The 17329-nt window shown below is 54.6% G+C and overlaps 1 protein-coding gene across 1 annotated transcript; it reads left to right on the top strand.

The window, feature by feature from the left end:
- The first annotated feature begins 6630 nt into the window (after positions 1-6630).
- On the top strand, positions 6631-17268 carry PHOX2A (paired like homeobox 2A). The gene is made up of 3 exons (XM_084841574.1): positions 6631-6872; positions 15036-15223; positions 16769-17268. Exons 1-3 carry the CDS (start codon positions 6650-6652, stop codon positions 17234-17236), a joined length of 879 nt encoding a protein of 292 aa, XP_084697700.1. The 5' UTR covers positions 6631-6649; the 3' UTR covers positions 17237-17268.
- Positions 17269-17329: the final 61 nt, after the last annotated feature.

Raw genomic sequence — 17329 nt, 5'->3', positions numbered from 1 at the left:
ATGGCATCAAGGTAATGTCCTATCCCTGTGGTTTGCCTGCCCCGCCCCGCCCCTTCAACATCTGGTGTTCAGAGGCAGGCTGCTTCTGAACATGCAGGTTCCATGAACATGCTCATCACTACTGTAAAACCACCTGAGCTCATGGCCACGTCTAGTGGGGCAGTGAATTCTCTAAGTTAAAGTATGCATTATGAGGAGGAGGACGTCTTCTTACCTGTTCTGAGCCTTCTTCCCATGATCCTGGATTCTAGTGTTATGAGAAAGAGTTTGACTTGGGCTTTGACTCTTGACTTGGGCACACCTTGACTGCTGTAGTCAGAAAACCTCTCTCCTGGGTGGGGCTGCCTGGCCATCTATTCCCCACCTCATGTGTCTGCAATTTGTTGGCTCTTGAGAGGGCCTCATTGGTGGCCACTCCCAGGTTGTGGGACTCCTGGCTGAGGGAGGCAGGGTTGGCTCCCTCTCTGCTGTCCTCCCTCTGGCAAGCAAAGACCTTTTTATTCAGGCAGGCCTTTGCTGTATATGCTGATCTTTGGGTCCAGTGCTGTTTCTATCCTGTTATTGCTGTGTTTTTAATACTGTTTTCTGAAAACACCATTAAAAACACATCAGTAAAACAATGATTGTTTTACCAAGTTTTGATTGTTTAAGTTTATATTTTGATTACTATTATTGTTAGCTGTCTTGAGTGTCATTTCTTTGGTGGAAAGGTGGGGTATAAAGCAAATAAATAAATCAAACTGATTCCTACGTTGACCACGTTCCATTTATCTTGGCTGAGTTCCATTTTCTTCTTATCCATCCAGTTCTCCAGTTTATTATTAAGCACATTCGGAATGTTTATCCTGTCTTCTAATGTGTTTGCAGTCCTGAGCAGATTTTCATCCCCTGTCCCTGAAATCCCACTTATGGGATTTTATTATATTAAGCAGTATTACAAATACATAAATAAACACCAGGACAATGCCAGACTTTAAAGTGGTGCTTGTTGAATTACATTCCCATCATCAGCCAAATCACAGCTGAAGGGATTTGGCAGTGGTGGGATGGAGGGAGCACCAGCATTTGGAAGAGCAGGATTTGGCCAAGTGAGGGCCTGGTGACTCAGAAATATTACAATAAAATATAGTGTTACGTCTACAGATAACATTTTGCATACGTGCAGCTCACTCATTGAATTGTTCACATTTTTGTTGTTATGTTTCCTTGAGCCTAAACCCCACTGGGTCAGGCTTCCCCAACCTGCTGCACGCCAGATATGTTGGACTACAACTCCCAGCAGGCTGCAGCCAGACCGTCTAGACAAGCTAGATGGACCAGTTGCCTGACTCTATATGGCAGCTTTTGATATTCCTCAGGTGAGGATGGAGGATATTTCTGGAACTGACACGCGAGTGACAGGGAGAGGAGGACCCTGGCCATGAAGGGGCAGATTAGGGGGGGCTGGGATGGTCCAGGAGGAGCCTCTTTGAAGAAATACAGCTTGAGCTGGTTGGTTCAAGGGAGCCTGGCACCTGGGAGGCTGGCCTGGGCACTACTCTTTGCTTTCTCGTTAGCAGAAGCAAAGCAGCAGGATGGTGAGGCTGGAAAGTGGGAGCTGGCAGAGCGATGGGACTTTCCTCTTCTGCCTTATTAGTTATTTTAAAATGTTATATATGTTTTTAACAACAAAGCCCCCCTCCCCAGGTGTCTTGTGACCAATTTAAGAAGACAATCATCAAATGCCGTTAATAGCAATTAAGGCCTGTGCTGCACCCCAAACCGTAACTCCTTCTCTGGCAGGTGCCGGGCTGGGGAAGAATGGGAGAGGGGTCCCCCCCCGCACCCGCCCCCCGTGTGCGTCAACCAAAGGCTGGGATCTGAACTTCTACAAAAGCGTCCTGGGGTCCGATGGGATGGGAGGGGGGATGATTGAATTAGTGGGCGGGCCATAGCTGCTTATGCCGAGACTGAAAGGCAGATATTTGCTTTTAAAAGGAATTAAGGGGAACCTTAACCAGTTAATGATCAGAGGGGAATGAACTTATTCTTCTGCTTCCCCAGCTCCAGGCATACAGACACCCTGGCCACCCATTTCTGACATTGAAGATGCGTTTTGCTCTTTTGCATTCGCAGTGACCAAGGGCTCCCCTGCAGATAAAGTTAACTATTTCCCGTGCCAGATATGCAGGTCGACATTTAAGGAAAGGCCTGGGTGAGCTGCCCTGTGAGTTCTCTTCATTTTCTACATCAAGACGTGTATGTGAAGTCCATATACTTTTATTAGGTAATTTTTTGCCACATAGACATATGGACATCAAAAAAGGAGAGGTTTTGATAGCATCAAGAAAAGCAAGCAAGCATCTGTATCCCACTGGGTGTGATAGTGGGAATGAGCGATGTGTGTTAACATACATATGCCCTGACCACCCTTCTCAAAAGCGCCCCGCATTCTTATTCCTCCAACACCCATTTCTTTTCCTGTGTAAAAGGTCTTCAGCAAAAGAGAGGTGATTAAGCAAATGTGAAGCCTTCACTTCTTTGTCTGATCAAAAGTTGCGTTATCTCTGATGCACCCCCCTTCGGTTACAGCAGTAGTCCCCCCACCACCACCACACACACACACCCCTTCTAGCTTCCCCAACCCTCCACATTTAGTTGGCTTTCTCTTTGGGAGTGCCCGCCAGTCCAGCCCCAGACTGGAAGCCATACTGTCCCCGCCCCCCTTGCATCCACACACCCCTAAGGAGAGGACCACAGTGTGGGGGGGGGGTCTTTTCAAGCCAGTTTTCAAGAACAGTTGCAGGACCGCCCTAAATGTGGCCCCTTGGAGTGGGTCGTCAATTTGGGGAGTGCCAGTAAAATAACAGCTCACACCCCCCCCAGAAACCACCCCCACCACCCAAAATTTAACAACAACACCAAAACAGCCAAGAGTCCTGTAGCCCCCTAATAATGAGCAGACTTGTTGTTGGCTCTACAGCTCAGTTGCCCGGATGCAAATTTCCCTCTGGAACAACACACACTCATCCTCCTTGGAGTGTAGGGCACGTTGAGGACGCGGGGAGGGGGGCCTTCAAACAGGGGAGAAGAGAGAATAAAAAGAATGGCTGGAGGCAAGTGCTGGATGGATAAAATCTAAGAAGGAAAGAAGGAACGGGAAGACTGCCGGAAGGAGCTGGTCTCTGGGAGCGAGACAGCGGTGTCTTCTCTCAGAGGCTGCTGTTTGGCCACTTGTGAACTGAATGCGGGACTAGATGGCTCAGGCTTCCCAACCTGGCTCCTTCCGGAGCTGTTGGGGCTGCACCTCCCATAATCCCTAGCCAGCAAGGCCAGGCCTGGAAGGCGGAGATCGACCCTTGGTCTGATCCAGCATGGCTCTTCCTGTAGTTTCCCAAGTTCCCCAACACTGGCTATTCATGTGCCCCTGCACCAGTAACCCAACAGCAAAAGTGGGCAAGCTCGTGACAAGGAGCCATCTGTGTAGCATCTGCCCCTGGTGCCGTCTCGTACATGAGCCGTGGGGCTTCTAGTCTGGTATTCTCTGCCCTGCCTTGCAGTGGCTCCCTAGGGTCTCGGGCAGAGAGGGTTTCCCCCCATAACCTATGGAATTCACTGCCAAAAGATGTGGCGATGACCCCTAACTCGAAGGGCTTTAAAGGCGGCTGAGACAAACTCATGTTCATGGCTACCAGTCAGGACAGCTGCATATTAGCACGGGTATCCGAGGTGCTGTCGCGCTTGCATCCTGCGTGTGGGCTTCCCCGTGGAGCACCTGGTTGGCCACCGTGTAAGGAGAATGCTGGACTGGACAGGCCTTGGGCCTGATCCATAAGGTCAAAAGGAGAGCCTTGAGGCTGGGTCAGACCAAAGGCCATGTCATCCAACATCCTGTTCACACAGTGGCCAACCAAATATCCGCGGGAAACCCCAAGCAGGACATGAGTGCCACAACACCCACCTGCCCACGTTCCCCATCAAGTGGTGTACAGAGGCACACTGGATCTGACACTGGAGGCAGCATACAGCCACCAGGACTAGTAGCCTTGGGCAGCCTTCTCCTCCTCCAGGAATTCGTCCAATCCGCTTTTAAAGCCATCAGTTGGTGGCCATCAAAGCCCTTGTGGAAGCAAATTGCTTAGCGGAACTGTGCACTGTGTGACCCCCGATTTTCTTATGGAACAAGCATTGGGGGCTCTAACGTCCTGCTAGCGGGCTCCCCAAAGGTTGGCCACTGTGGGAACAGAATGCTGGCCCAGAGAGGCCTGAGGGCTGATCCATCTTCAGGGCCCTTCTCGCCTGCTCGCTGATCCTTCCCGCTGGAGTCGAACCTGCTGCGGGCTTAACAGTTCCCCGCCCCCGCCCCACTCAGAAAAGAGAAAGGGCGAACCCGGAGAGCGCGAAGCGTCCCCGTTGCCTGACGCCAAACAAGGGCGGCCCCGCCCCGCCCCGCCCCGCCCTTGAAAGAGGGGCGGCCTGGCGGGGGGCTTGCAGCCTTCCCCAAGCTGGTGCCCTTCAGATGGGTCGGACTACAAACTCCGTGATGCTGTATGGGGATGATGGGAGTTGTGATCTAACCCGTCTGAAGGCCAGACGCTTGGGGGAGGCTAGGCGGGGGCGTCAGATATTACCAACACTAAAAAGGACGGCAGGGGGTGGGGGTGAAGCCCCCGTCCTGAGCACACCCCGGCGGTCCCGTGCGGGTGGGGCAGGCCAGCCCCAGTAGGGGCGGGTGGGCAAGCAGACCGAGGCTCCCCTCTCGCGCTCGCACGTCGACTGAATGCTGCTCCTCGAAGCGAGGCCTCAGCCCAGCTCTTCTCGCGCACAGCGCCCGTCTACGGAAAGCGACGCACGTGCTACTGGTATATAACTTTATCATACATAACATTAAACTTGCAGTGGTCAGGTCACAAGTGGGGGATCAGCAAAGGTTGTAGAATTGGGGGGGTTGTTTTTAATAAACCGACAATTTCCTGCCCATCTGGCCAGATGGGAAACACGTCTTCACTCGCACACACGAGTTTCTCCCCTCCAAGGGTTCTCCCTGAGCACAGGCACGGCTGTATTTGGACAGTTTCAGTAACCTTGCCGCCCCCCGCCCTGCAACGCCTATGGCCTGACTGTCTGGGAATGATGGGACTTGCAGTCCTACCCATCTGGGGATCACGGGGGGGGGACTGAATGAAAGAGAAAGGTATACGCAAGCTTGTAAAAATCCCGCCGCCACCCCCACCCCCCGTCCATCCGTTTCCTTAGACACGCCGGGAGACACACCTTCGCCCCCCCCCCCGCCCTTGGCTTCCCATCCCATCTTTTGGGGGGACCCCTCCTGGATCACGGGAGGGGGGCCGTCAGTTGGGCAAGTCCTTCCTTAGTCAAGAAGTCCTTCCTTAGTCAAGCAACACCAGACAGGCCGCTTAACAAGATCAGCCTCGGATGGCCTTCTCTCTGTCCCATCAGCCAGGACAGCTGGACTGGTGGGGACGAGGGAGAGGGCCTTCTCTGTGGTGGCCCCCACTCTGTGGAACTCCCTCCCTAGGGAACTCCGTCATGCCCCCTCTTTAATGAGCTTCCGTCGTGCATTAAAAACGTGGTTGTTCAGGCAGGCATTTGGGGTGGGTTAGGGTATTTTTTTAAAAAAAAAATTATGGTAAAATTTTATTGTTTTAAATTGTTTATGGTGGGTTGTACATCGCCCAGAGTGGCTGGGTGACCAGTCAGATGGGCGATTAATAAATTTAATAAATAAATAATAAATAAATAAGAAGGAGAAAAGAAACAGGCAGAAACGACTGCCGAAGAACCCCCCTTGTCTCTTTCTTCCTTTCCTTTGGCGAGACGGTGGCAACAGCAGCCTTCCCCGGCGCTCCAGGACTGAGCAGTCTCTGGGTCGTCTGTGCAACAATAACCTTGCCAGGCAGGCTACTGTGACCTTCCCCACCGAGAGAGGCCGAGAAGATGCAGGAAGGGCCTGGGGGGTCTTTCTTATTTGCACTCGGGATAGAGGAGGTTAGGGTCGTCCTGCTTTTTTCGAGGGGAAACAGCGTGGAGAAAAGTTGCAGGCGGGGGGGGGCACACGACAGCCCAACCCCTCTGCTAAGCCTGGGGCTTTCCCAGGCCAGATTCTCTCCGTCTCCTCCTTGACACCCCCCCGCAACTCTCCGACCCCTTTCCAGGCCGCTCTGCACCCCCTGCCGTCCACAAACACCTCAAAAGAGGGCGCGGGAGAAAGCTTTGATTGGCGCCCCAGAACAGGCATCCTTGACGGAAGAAGAGGCGGGGGGCTGGCCCCTCCACTGGAGAGCTAAGCCCCCCCGCGGCTGGGGAAAGAGGGGGGACCCGCCGCCTCCTTCGCTCGGCGTCGGGACGCGCCCGAAAGGGTTAAGGCTGGCGGAGTGATGGGCGGGGTGGGCGGGGCAGTGGGCAGCCCCCCCGCTCCTGCCCCCATAGGCTCCGGGAGAGGTTGTCACGCAGAGGATCCGGCCGCCTCGTCCCTCGCCTTCCCCGATCGCGGCCAGCTATATCATCCGCCCGCCCCGTCGGTCCGGCAGCACAGCGGCGGCGGGAGCGGCAGCAGCGAGGAGGGCCGAGTCGAGGGGACCCGGCGGGCTGCAGGGGCCGCCCAGAGAGCGCCCGATCCCCGCCGCCGCCACAGCCCCCGCGCCCCTCTATGTACGACATGGATTACTCGTACCTGAACTCGTACGACTCGTGCGTGGCCGCCATGGAGGCGTCGGCGTACCCAGACTTCAACTCGTGCAGCCAGCCCAACGCCTTCCAGTACAACCCCATCCGGAGCAGCTTCGCCGCCAGCCCGGGCTGCCCGCCCCTCGGCACCGCCAGCTGCGCTCTGGGCGCCCTGCGAGACCACCAGCCCTCGCCTTACTCCACAGGTAAAGCCGCCTCCCCGCCAGGCCCGGCCGAGGCCGACTGCCGCAATTCCCGGCACTCGTTCCCCCGCCCCCGCAGAACTCCCCAGGCCCTCGAGATGTCCGGCCCAGCTGCTGGGCCGCTCGAGGAGGGCTCACCTCGGTGGCCAGCTGGGCGACAGGGCGGAGCAGGCCCGCCAGGGGCGAACAGAAAATGCCGACGGCTTTTCCCCGACGGCTCCGGATGCTCCACCGAGCGCTCTCCAGATGCGGTCGGGGGGAGGGTCGCTTCCTCGCCAAAAGGCGGGGCGGTGTCTCCCTTCAGGCCCCACGAAGGGATCGAAGAAAGGGCGTGCGTGGCCCGGGGGGGGAGCAGGTCGGCCACCCGGCGGAGCTCCTAAGCCCACATCTGGAGCAGAGGGGAGAGCTGCTCCGGCGACTGCCCCCTTGTTTTGGTTTGCGATCCGCAAGACCCCGGCCCCTTTATTTCCTTCCCGCTTCGGAGGGAGAGAGAGGGGGGAAACTAGCAACCCGCCAGGTATAAACCAATTTTGTAAAATGCAGTTATAAAGATATAACATTTGCGCCTAATCGAGTTACACACTCCGTACCCCTCTGTTCACAGCCAAAACAAATTAATGGGTAATCAGGTTATGGCAAATGGAGGGATTAGATCAAGAAATCTAATTTGATATTTTGCAGAAATAGCTCCTAGAAATATATATTTTTATGGAAATTATTAATCTGGAGGAAGAGCCGGGCGTTTGTGTTTTCAAATTTACGGGGGCAGATTGAGCTCCACACCAAGGGTGCAATCCAGTTCACACTGGAAGTATCAAAGACCGACTTTCTTTATTGACCATCATGGATCAAGGTTGCAGCCCGAGGCGAAAAATATCCACACCTCTTTGCCTTGTGCAGCGATCCTATTACAGTCATTTACAAAGCGAAGGTGTAACTGACCAAACTGTGCTGGAAACTGACCCGGCAGAGAGTTTGCGAGGGTAAAACCTCCCCTCGGAATGCGGGATTCCGGGGCCGCGCTAGACCGTGGTCACAAAAACGGCCAAGAGGTTGAAAAAGGACAGGTCGGCTCTGCACTGTCCGCCTTTAAGTTCGGATTTCTCCTGGTTTCTCTCTCCGCCGACTCTCCCTCCCTCCCGCTCCTTACCTTGCAGAAACCACCTCTGTCTTTCGGGTCCTCGGCTCCAGCGCTTTGGACGGATCCTTGCTCGAAAACCCGTTCTGGGTTGGACTCGATGGCCTTGTAGGCCCCTTCCAGCCTTACTATTCTGTGATTCCTCGGAGGGCTGCCTTTGCGCTGCGCACAAGAGAGGAAGGCAGGTGGTTCTCCTGCGCAAGCCAGCCCCACTGAACTGAAGGGCACCTGCGCGGGACGGTCTCCGTAAAAAAACATGCGCCCGCGTCTCAGTTGCGCGGCAGCCCCACACGCTCTGTTCCGCGGGAGTCCCATTGAACTGAATGGGTCTTGCTGCCATGGAAGCGTCAATAGGAATGGCAGTCCTAACACCTAAAAAATATGCCTCCTAACCATTCCCCCGCCGCGCCTCCCTGCAATACTCGCGGAGGAAGAGGAGTGCTGCCGCTGCGCCCCGAGGCGGCCCTTCCCTCTCGCAGCCCGTCCTGGACCGGGGGACGGGGCAACTCTTTTGAGGCCAGCCCGGACGGAAGCAGTAGCAGGTTAATATTATGTCCAAGAGGAAATCCCAGGGAAGCCGGAAGAGACGAGACCAGCGTCCTCCGGTCTTTCTTCTCCTTTCGGGGCGTTCTCCCAGCGCCACCCCCGCTCCCGTTTTCTTTTCGCTGCGGGGGGGGGGGGATGGGGTCTCCTCTTCCATGGACACTTTTTCTTTCGCTCGGCCTCATGGAGCGAGGGTACGACCCGTTTTGAACCATTTGGGCGCGATCCAATCAGATGAGGCCCGATCCTATCATGTTTTCTCTGAAGGGAGTCCCGCTTTGTTCTATAGCACTTCTATAGCACTTACTATAGCACTTCCCAGTAAGTGGGGATAAGTTGTCAGCCTTAAAGTCCCACTGAATCCAAGCGGCAAGGCAGGGGGAACAGTGGCGGCCGGGGCTCCGATTTCGGTGGGGCTATGGTTCCGTTCTGGGTTTCAGTCAGAACCAGCCAGGACTTTAAAGGAGCTCTCCATCCTATCCCCAAAATAGGTGCATCACCTTGGATAGTTTCTTTTAGGGTTCTGGTTCTGGCTGAAACCTAGAATGGATTTACAGCCCCTCCGAAAGCGGAGCCCCCGGCCGCCACTAGGGAGCGAAGCTCCGCCCTGGAATTCGGGCCAAAACAAACCTTACTTTTAATCCGCATTTTACTCTCTCGCTCCCACTTTGACTCTGGAGCAGGCGCAGGGAGTCCGATCCTGATCAGGATCCTATCGGGAAGGGGGGGGCTTCTAGGATCTGGATCGACCCCTCTAAAGTAAACATTACAAAATGTAGTTGTTGGACAGATAGAGATTTAAAGTAAGATCGGTTTTGGCTCTGAAAGTCTCGTACACGGCCCTGGGAAACGACGAGCGTCTCCAAAATGCCTCCCAAAGCGATCACGACTTCGGGTGATAATATCGAAATGAATTCATATCAGAAATTAATGAAATCGGAGGAAACGCAATCCGGATTTGTTCGCAATGATTAAAAAAGAAACTCAGTGGAATGGGCTGCTGATCTCTGCGTATGGAATGAAGGCTTCGCTGACCTTTCAGAACTCTCTCCCCCCACACCCTCTGATCCACTTTCAAAATAGGACGCGAATCAGGATTTAGTACTGAAGATGAGAACCTTGGTTTGAGTTTGGGTCCTGAAAGAACAAGAGGGCTCTGGGATAAGGGGAGGTGGGGTGGGGGGAGAACTCCGCCCTAAGCGAAGTCCACTTTATCTAAAGAGTTTCATTGAAATCGAAATTCTAGGCGTTTTCACCAGGAGATACAAACCTGAAAATGGACCCTGGTTTGGAGTAGGGTTATAGGAACTTCGTCGGAGATCCTATTCTAATTATTTCCTGGTCGATTTCAGGACAATTTTGTAAATGTCCAAACTGGGTTTGAAATCGGTCAGAGAAAATTAGATTACATTGACAAAAGATAACCAACAAAGGGGGGGGGGGGGATACGACCGAAACAACAACAACAATACAATTCAGGGTGCAATCCTAAACGCGATTTATTGCTGGAGATTAAGACCCGTAGAACTCCGTGGGCCTTGCTTCTGGGAGAACCTGGTCAGAACGCGCCTTGTCAGTGGCTTGAATTCGAAACAGAAATGACTCGTCTCCACTAGCACTCCGGTGAATTGACACAGGGGCGATGCTGTCTAATTATTGCAGTGTTACATAACGGCTAACGTTGCCTGCTGCTAAATGATTAAATAATTATGTAAGGAAATGTTAAATGCTTCAATACATAAATAATGAAAATACGAACTGATGCGGTATGTACAAATCTGCCCGCGCTGTCTGGACAATCGGGAACAAGGGTACGGGAGGGGTCCTCTCGTTCAGCCTTCCCCAATTTAACACTTTCTAGCGAGGTCGCTGGCATAGTCTGTCGCTGCAAAACAACAGAGAGACTCGCGGCACCTCCGGAAATAACGCCTTTGTTCTGGCACAGACCTGAGGTGTCCAGGAAGCGCTGCGCCAGAATAAAGGTGTTGCAGCGAACAAGGCCCTTTGTTGTCTTCCCCAACCTGGTGCCCTCCAGATGTGTTAGACCACAACACCCAGTAGCATGGTGACATTTGCTGGTGGGATTATGGGTGTTGCAATCCAACACATCTGGAGGGCACCAGGTTGGGGAAGGGTGTTCCAAAGTAACGTCTAAATTCCCAGCTATCAGAAAAGGGTTGTCCAGAGCGGATGTTCATGATCAAACTGTTTAATTTTTCTCAACTGAAACAACTATTGGGACAATAAATGCCCAACCATCAATGCGACCTTCCCCAACCGGGCGCCCTCTAGATGTGTTGGACGAACCGCTGCCTGGGGATGATGGGGATAGTAGTCTAACACATCTGGGGGGCGCCAAGTTGGAGGAAGACTGAACCATTTCCACGAAGTACCTTAACTGAAACCCTTGGAAGTGGGAGAGATTTCAGTGGGTTCGCATTCAATCCGCACGGATGGGATTTGGCTAAAGACAAAAGATCTACAGGACAGTTGAGCCTCTGTTTGTGTTCTTAATCTGTTTTTGAAGGCGCCATCAGTCCCATGAGAATCAAAAGGACTCGCGCGTCCACTCCGAAGTCAGCCCCACCGCTTCCAAGGGAATGTTGCTGGCAAGCAAGGGCGCTCAGACAGCTTCTCGTACTGGTTTCAGCGGGAAAGGTTTCAGCGTGTGCTTCCTAGAAGGCTCGTAGCCCAATCCCTATACGTGTTTACTCGACCGAAGTCCCACTGAGTAGGACCTACTCCCTTCTAAAGGGCAATAGGGTCAAAGGGGCTTAAACAGTGGAGGCTGGTGGCTCCGACGTCGGTGGGGCTGTGAATTCATTCTGGGTTTCAGTCAGAACCAGCCAGAATTCTAACGGAGCTTTCCAAGGTGCTGAACCCTATCCCCAACATAGTTCCAGCACCTTGGATAGCTTCTTTAGAGTTCTGGCTGGTTCTGACTGAAACCCAGAATGGATTCACAACCCCGCTGAGCTTATATGAGTCTGGATCGTGCCCCAGGGCTGGATTCGCATCCAGGGCCGACTCAAATTTTCTCCATACCCAAGGCAAATTTTTAAAATTGCCACTATAATCCCCCTCCTCGCCGCCCCATCCCTTGTGCGACCTCCCATGCCGAGCCTCAGCAGCATACGCATGCCCGCTCACTTGGGAATCAGCCTTATGGCGCTCAACGGGAGTCTGCTCAACTTACTTTTGAGCAGACATATATAGGATTGCGCAGTAAATGTAGAAGGATGACGTTGCAGAGACACAAACTGGGACGGGTGTGTGTGTGTGTGTGTGTGTGTGAGAGAGAGAGAGAGAGAGAGATCTCGCCCGCCCGATGAGCGCCTCCTTCCAAAAGCGCATCCCGGGGTATCCGAGCTGCTGAGTCGGAGCCCCCGGGATTTTGGCTCCTTCCAGCTAGCTTTTATGACGGGGCCTGCCCGAAACACAAACGCGCTCTTCCAGAGTCACGGAGAGGCAGCGCAAGACTATGTGTGTCTCCTCGGAAGTACGTCTCATTGGGATCAATGAAGCTTACTCCCTGGAAATTGGGGATAGCATTGCAGCCTTAAAATACAATTCACGAGCCAGTTAAGTCTAGACAGACAGACAGGATCTGAGCCAATAAAATTATAGATTAATTCGTGAACTGTAGCTCAGTGGAACGTACTCCGAAGTTCCGCGGAGTTACTCGAGTTTATCCCCCAGTAACTTTGCATGGGAGCGCAGCTCGAACCCCTGAAGCGCCTTCCCCGTGCAGGAGGAGGGACGAGCAAGGCCTGAAGTCGGCTAAGACAAGGGTGCGGGGAAGCCATTCACGGCCGCGCAAGGCGGCCGCCCCTGACCCCTTCCTCACGTCCCCATCCAAGCCCGGGGAACTCCAGCCGCGGTCTTGTGCGCCCGGGAGAACGCCCCCGCCCCGCCCCGCCCCGCCCCGCCCCGCCGCACAGCGGGGTTCATTCCCCTTGGCGCGAACCACGGCCACGATCCGGCTGCGCAGAGCGTGAAACCCGCCGGCCCTTGCCTGAAGACTATGAAAGAATGCCACCTGGGAATAAAGGCGTGCCGTTTACTCTGAAGTAAGACAGCGATGGAGCGAATCGGACGGGCTTCCAAGACAGCGCGGTTCGCACGTCCGCGGTTTGCCGTCTTCGGGACGCACAAGAACCCAGCTAATTCGGAGTGAGGTCAAATGTGGTCTAACTCAGTGGAAAATCAGCGGAGCTCACGCCGCTAATCGCACACCCACCAAGTAACGTAACTGTTATGCAGAGCGAGATTCAACCGACAATCGACGGAGGGATTCCACCAGCACAACCCGGAGTCACTCCGGATTCTCGCTAGTGAAAACCCCCTCGCGCCACCCCCCGCGGCGGCAGTGCGGGCGGGGCCCGAGGCTTGGCTTGCTTCGCAGTCCCTCCCGGCGCCCCATTTCTCGGCGCGAATCAGGTGCTAATTGCAGGGCTCTTTCTCCACCGGAATCACAAAGCCGCCGACCGGAGGCGAGGCCGGGTCGCTAAAGGCGGGGCGGGGGGCCGTCCTGCGCGGGTCCCGCTGGAAGGCACCCGAGCGCCGCTTGCGCCGCCGCGCCGCCTCGTGGCGCGGCCGGGCCGGGCTTGGAGCCGACGTCCTCCTGGCCCCGCAGCCCACTGCGGAGCGGGGAGCGAACGGAAGGCCAGAGCGCGGCAGGCGCTGAGGGCAGCGGACGCGGACGCGGCGGCGACTCCGGCGCCATCCCAACGTGCGTCGCGCACGCTGGCAGCGGCGCTGCTGCTCGAACAAAACTGGCAAGCGGCGCCGTCGTTGCTCGAACTCGTCCGGAAGAACTAAGGCGGGCGGGTCAGCCGCGTGCGCCACAAGCGCAGCAATGCAGGTGGACATTTGACCCCCCCCCCGCCTAAGACGATTGGGTCCGGGGCTTAAAACGACCTCGCGGCGCCGCGGAGCCTGGCAGGGAAGGACGAAGGCCCCGCTCCGAATCTCCGCTCTGAGCAAGGAGTAAAAACTGGGCTTTGCCCAGCCGGGTCGGTCTCCTGACCTAGCGGCACGGGGAAACACGCGCTTTGCGGGACCGATGCATCCGAGGCACTCCCACGGGGACGGTGCGGGGAATGCCGGAGCGGAGCGGGACTTCGCTGCTTCGGGATGAAGTCTGTCTAGATGGAATGAGAGCTTCTTTCTTGCTTTCTGTTGTCTTTTCTTTCTCATTATGCTGTAGAGCACCATGATAATCAGTGGCACAATGTAAATAGCAGCTACATAAATACTGATGTGTATTTATTTCTATCATTTATCATTTCCAGAGGGGTTGCCGTGATAGTCTGTTGCAGCAGAAGCAACAAAGAATGTTGGACACATTTATTTATTCCGGCCTGAGCTTTCGTTTACACTTTCCACTTCATCAGATGCATCTGATGCCTTTAAGGTGCAACGAGACTCTTCAAAAAGTATAGCCCACTCTTCTCTGTCAGCATGTACACAGGGCAGCTTACAAACTTCAAACAATTAACAATAAGACAATGTATTAAATTATTGGAGCAGAATAAACCAACAAAGTGATACCCCTGGTATATCTACGTACCTCACTTATGATTGGCTGCAAACAGTACTGGATTAATTTAAAATTATTGTCTGTCAGACACCTGCAGGTAGAGCTATAGGCAAGGTTTCAAGATTCATTGTGCATAACAGTTCTGTGTAACTCTGAAAGATTGCATACTTCTTCAAGAATAGCCAGCGGCGCAGATTCATCCCTTCTGCTCTTCTTGGCATGAAGAATTTTGAAAGGTGTGTGTATCTGTGTGTGGAATTTAATGAGTATATGCTTTAAAAATACTCATACGGTTTTGAAATGTTGTGCAAGCATACTTCTAATGATAACTCCTCCACTCTGTAAAGTACACAGAGGAACATCCTTGTTGCTCGAGGAGTACCTTACATCACAGCTTTTGCTTCCCCAATGTAATAATGCAACATCAGCATATGAGGTTTTCAGTTTAGCTTCCCAGTTCTTAAAATCTCATTCTTCTATTGATGGGTGGGGGGGGGGGACACCTACTCTGATTAGGCTGCGATCTGTTTGCAGGATTGTATCCGAAATTCTCCGCCATCCTGCTGCTCTGACTACTAATACTTTGCACTTAGAACGGAGCACTTCATCACTGTGTCCAAAAGGCTGCATATGCGCTGTTTCTGTGATTGCCACAATAGCCCTGAATGGTGGGTTGTTTTATTATCCTCATTCTGCAGACTGGGAGCAGGGTGGGGAGGGGGGACATCGAGGCTGAGTAGCAGGAAGGCGAAGTGGGCACTTCTTCCAAACCAACAATACTGAAAAGGAACAAGGAGCAACCGCAACAGCGAGGGGTACGGGGCGGGGGGCAATTGGCCACTTGGCCTAAACATCTGGTTGTGCCCCACCCCAGCCACCAAGATGCCCCGGCCCCCATCTCCCCCCTGCTTCTAAGCTTTCCTCTGTTTTATACCCCAACCAGTTCCCTACAAGTTCTTCTCGGACCCATCCACCATCAACGAGAAAAGGAAGCAGCGCAGGATCCGTACAACATTCACCAGCTCACAGCTGAAGGAGCTGGAGAGAGTCTTTGCAGAGACCCACTACCCAGACATCTACACCAGGGAAGAGCTGGCCCTTAAAATCGACCTCACCGAAGCCAGAGTTCAAGTAAGTGGCTTATGGGTGTCGGCCACACCCACCAATCCACCTCCCCCCCCCCCGCCCCCCGCGCCAGTTAACCTGTTCCCAGCAATAGGTGGGCAGTGGCAGATCTGCTCAGGGTCCTTCCATCTCGCCCTCCCATTTCCTCCATTGCATTGCACTGCTGCTCAACCAGCTTTAGGAACAGAGGGAGCGTGGTCCACCTGGCCCAGTCTTGTTGACACTGACTGGCAGCAGTGGCTCCCCTTCCTGGAGGTGCCGCAGGTCGAACCTAGGCCCTGCTGCATGCAAAACAGCGGCTCTGCTGCAGGTGCGCATGCAAGAGAGGGGCTGCAGCTGCATGGCGAGGTCCCTGCTTTGTGCACAGAAGGTCCCAGGCCATTCCGAGTTAGAAAGAGGATCCAGGGAAGCCCCTCCTCTACCTCAGACCCCAGAGAGGTGCTGCCAATCAGAGTGGGCAACACTGAGCCATAGGGACCAGGCAGGTGACTTGATTTGGATGAACTGCCTCCAGTGTTCCTTCTGGAGCTTGCTCTGGCATGACACATCCAGCTGTGTGTGAGGGACACCAGTGTACAAGGAGAGCCCAGGACTGACCCAGGTAAATAAATAGCTTTGAGCCCCCACCCATTTAGAGTGCCAGCGAAATTCACCAGGAACATGTCTGATGACGTGCTTCATAGTCAGGTACAAATGCTTGTGGAAAGATACACCTTGACCATGTCAATTATGGAGACTCATTTATGCTGCAAATGTGCCTTTTTCTTTTAAAATACTCACAAGTGTATTTACTAATGGTCACTTATGTTTATTTTCAAAGGAAATACCACATTTGAAGCATGCAGGAACGCTTCATAATTGACATGAAGCAGGTATAACATATATTGTGAGAAGTAGAACATTGTGCTTTACAAGGAATGAGAGGAGCACTCCCTGCCCTAAGGAGCTTGCAATCTAGAAAAGGGTGACCACAGAGGAAGGGCACAAACAGGGCAGAAATATGCAGCTACTCTAGTGACATGGACTTAAGCACAGTGAGAATAGGGTGTTGTTGTTCTGTGCTTTTTGCTGAAAAGCCACCAAGGCCGTGAGTGCACAAGAAATCTAAAATAAAATAATAAACCAGAAAGACCAAAACCCCATAAATAAAACCATTAAAACAATAGCACATTTAAAATAAATTAAGCGGCTAGGGTAAAGAGATGTGTCTTTTCTTCTGAAAGCCAAGAGTGTGGGCGCCGGTGGAGGGTGCTGGCTCTGATTTCGGTGGGGCTGCGACTTCGTTTCCATGGATTATATGTCTGTGCCACCCCATAGTACACCCCACGTCATTTCATTTCATTTCGTTTCGTTTCGTTTCGTTTCCATGGATTATATGTCTGCGCCGCCCCATAGCCGAAGCTCTCCGGGCGGGTCACAGGAGCTACGGCGCTGGCCGCCTCCGGGGGACAGGGCTCGGCACGCTGGAGAGCTCCCTCGGCGGTCTGGCTGGGTCCCGGGATGGATCCGCCGCGCCTCGCTCACGGCCGGCCCCTCTCTCCTCCGCCTCAGGTCTGGTTCCAGAACCGCCGGGCCAAGTTCCGCAAGCAGGAGCGCGCGGCCAACGCCAAGGGGCAGAGCGGCGGCGGCGGCGGCGGCGGCGGCTCGGCCGGCAAGAAGCCCGAGCCCCGCTCCTCCTCGGAGGACGACGAGTCCAAGGAGTCCAACTGCAGCCCCACGCCCGACAGCACCGCCTCGCTGCCCCCGGCCGGCGGCCTGAGCAGCCCCGGCGGCAGCCTCAGCCCCAGCCCCGGCGCGGGGCAGCCCGGCCTGGGCCCGGGCCCGGGCCCGGGCCCGGGCCACGCGGCGCAGGCCCTGAAGGCGCCGCTGTGGGCCGGGCTGGGCGCCGGCGCCGCGGCCGGCAACGCGGCCGACCTGCTGAAGGCCTGGCAGCCGGCCGAGGCCATGCCGGGCCCGTTCTCCGGCGTGCTCTCCTCCTTCCACCGGAAGCCCGGCCCCCTCAAGGCCAACCTCTTCTAGCCGGGCGCCGCGGCGCGGCCCCTCCTCCCGGAGCCCGCCGCCCGCCCCTGGACCGGGCCCGGGCGTGGCGCGGGGCCCCCGCGGACAGGCGCC

This window comes from Heloderma suspectum, chromosome 3 (genome assembly GCF_057233095.1).
Source record: "Heloderma suspectum isolate Gila_16-S chromosome 3, 16-S_ref, whole genome shotgun sequence".
Classification (NCBI taxonomy): Eukaryota; Metazoa; Chordata; class Lepidosauria; order Squamata; family Helodermatidae; genus Heloderma; species Heloderma suspectum.
Note: the sequence above shows the minus strand (reverse complement) of the source record. Positions and strands in the feature narration are given on the sequence as shown.

Coding starts and splice junctions, on each gene's coding strand:
- PHOX2A (XM_084841574.1), top strand. CDS start 6,650: ATGTACGACATGGATTACTCGTACCTGAACTCGTACGACTCGTGCGTG. Junction 6,873..15,035: donor GCCCTCGCCTTACTCCACAG/GTAAAGCCGCCT, acceptor TACCCCAACCAG/TTCCCTACAAGTTCTTCTCG. Junction 15,224..16,768: donor TCACCGAAGCCAGAGTTCAA/GTAAGTGGCTTA, acceptor CCTCCGCCTCAG/GTCTGGTTCCAGAACCGCCG.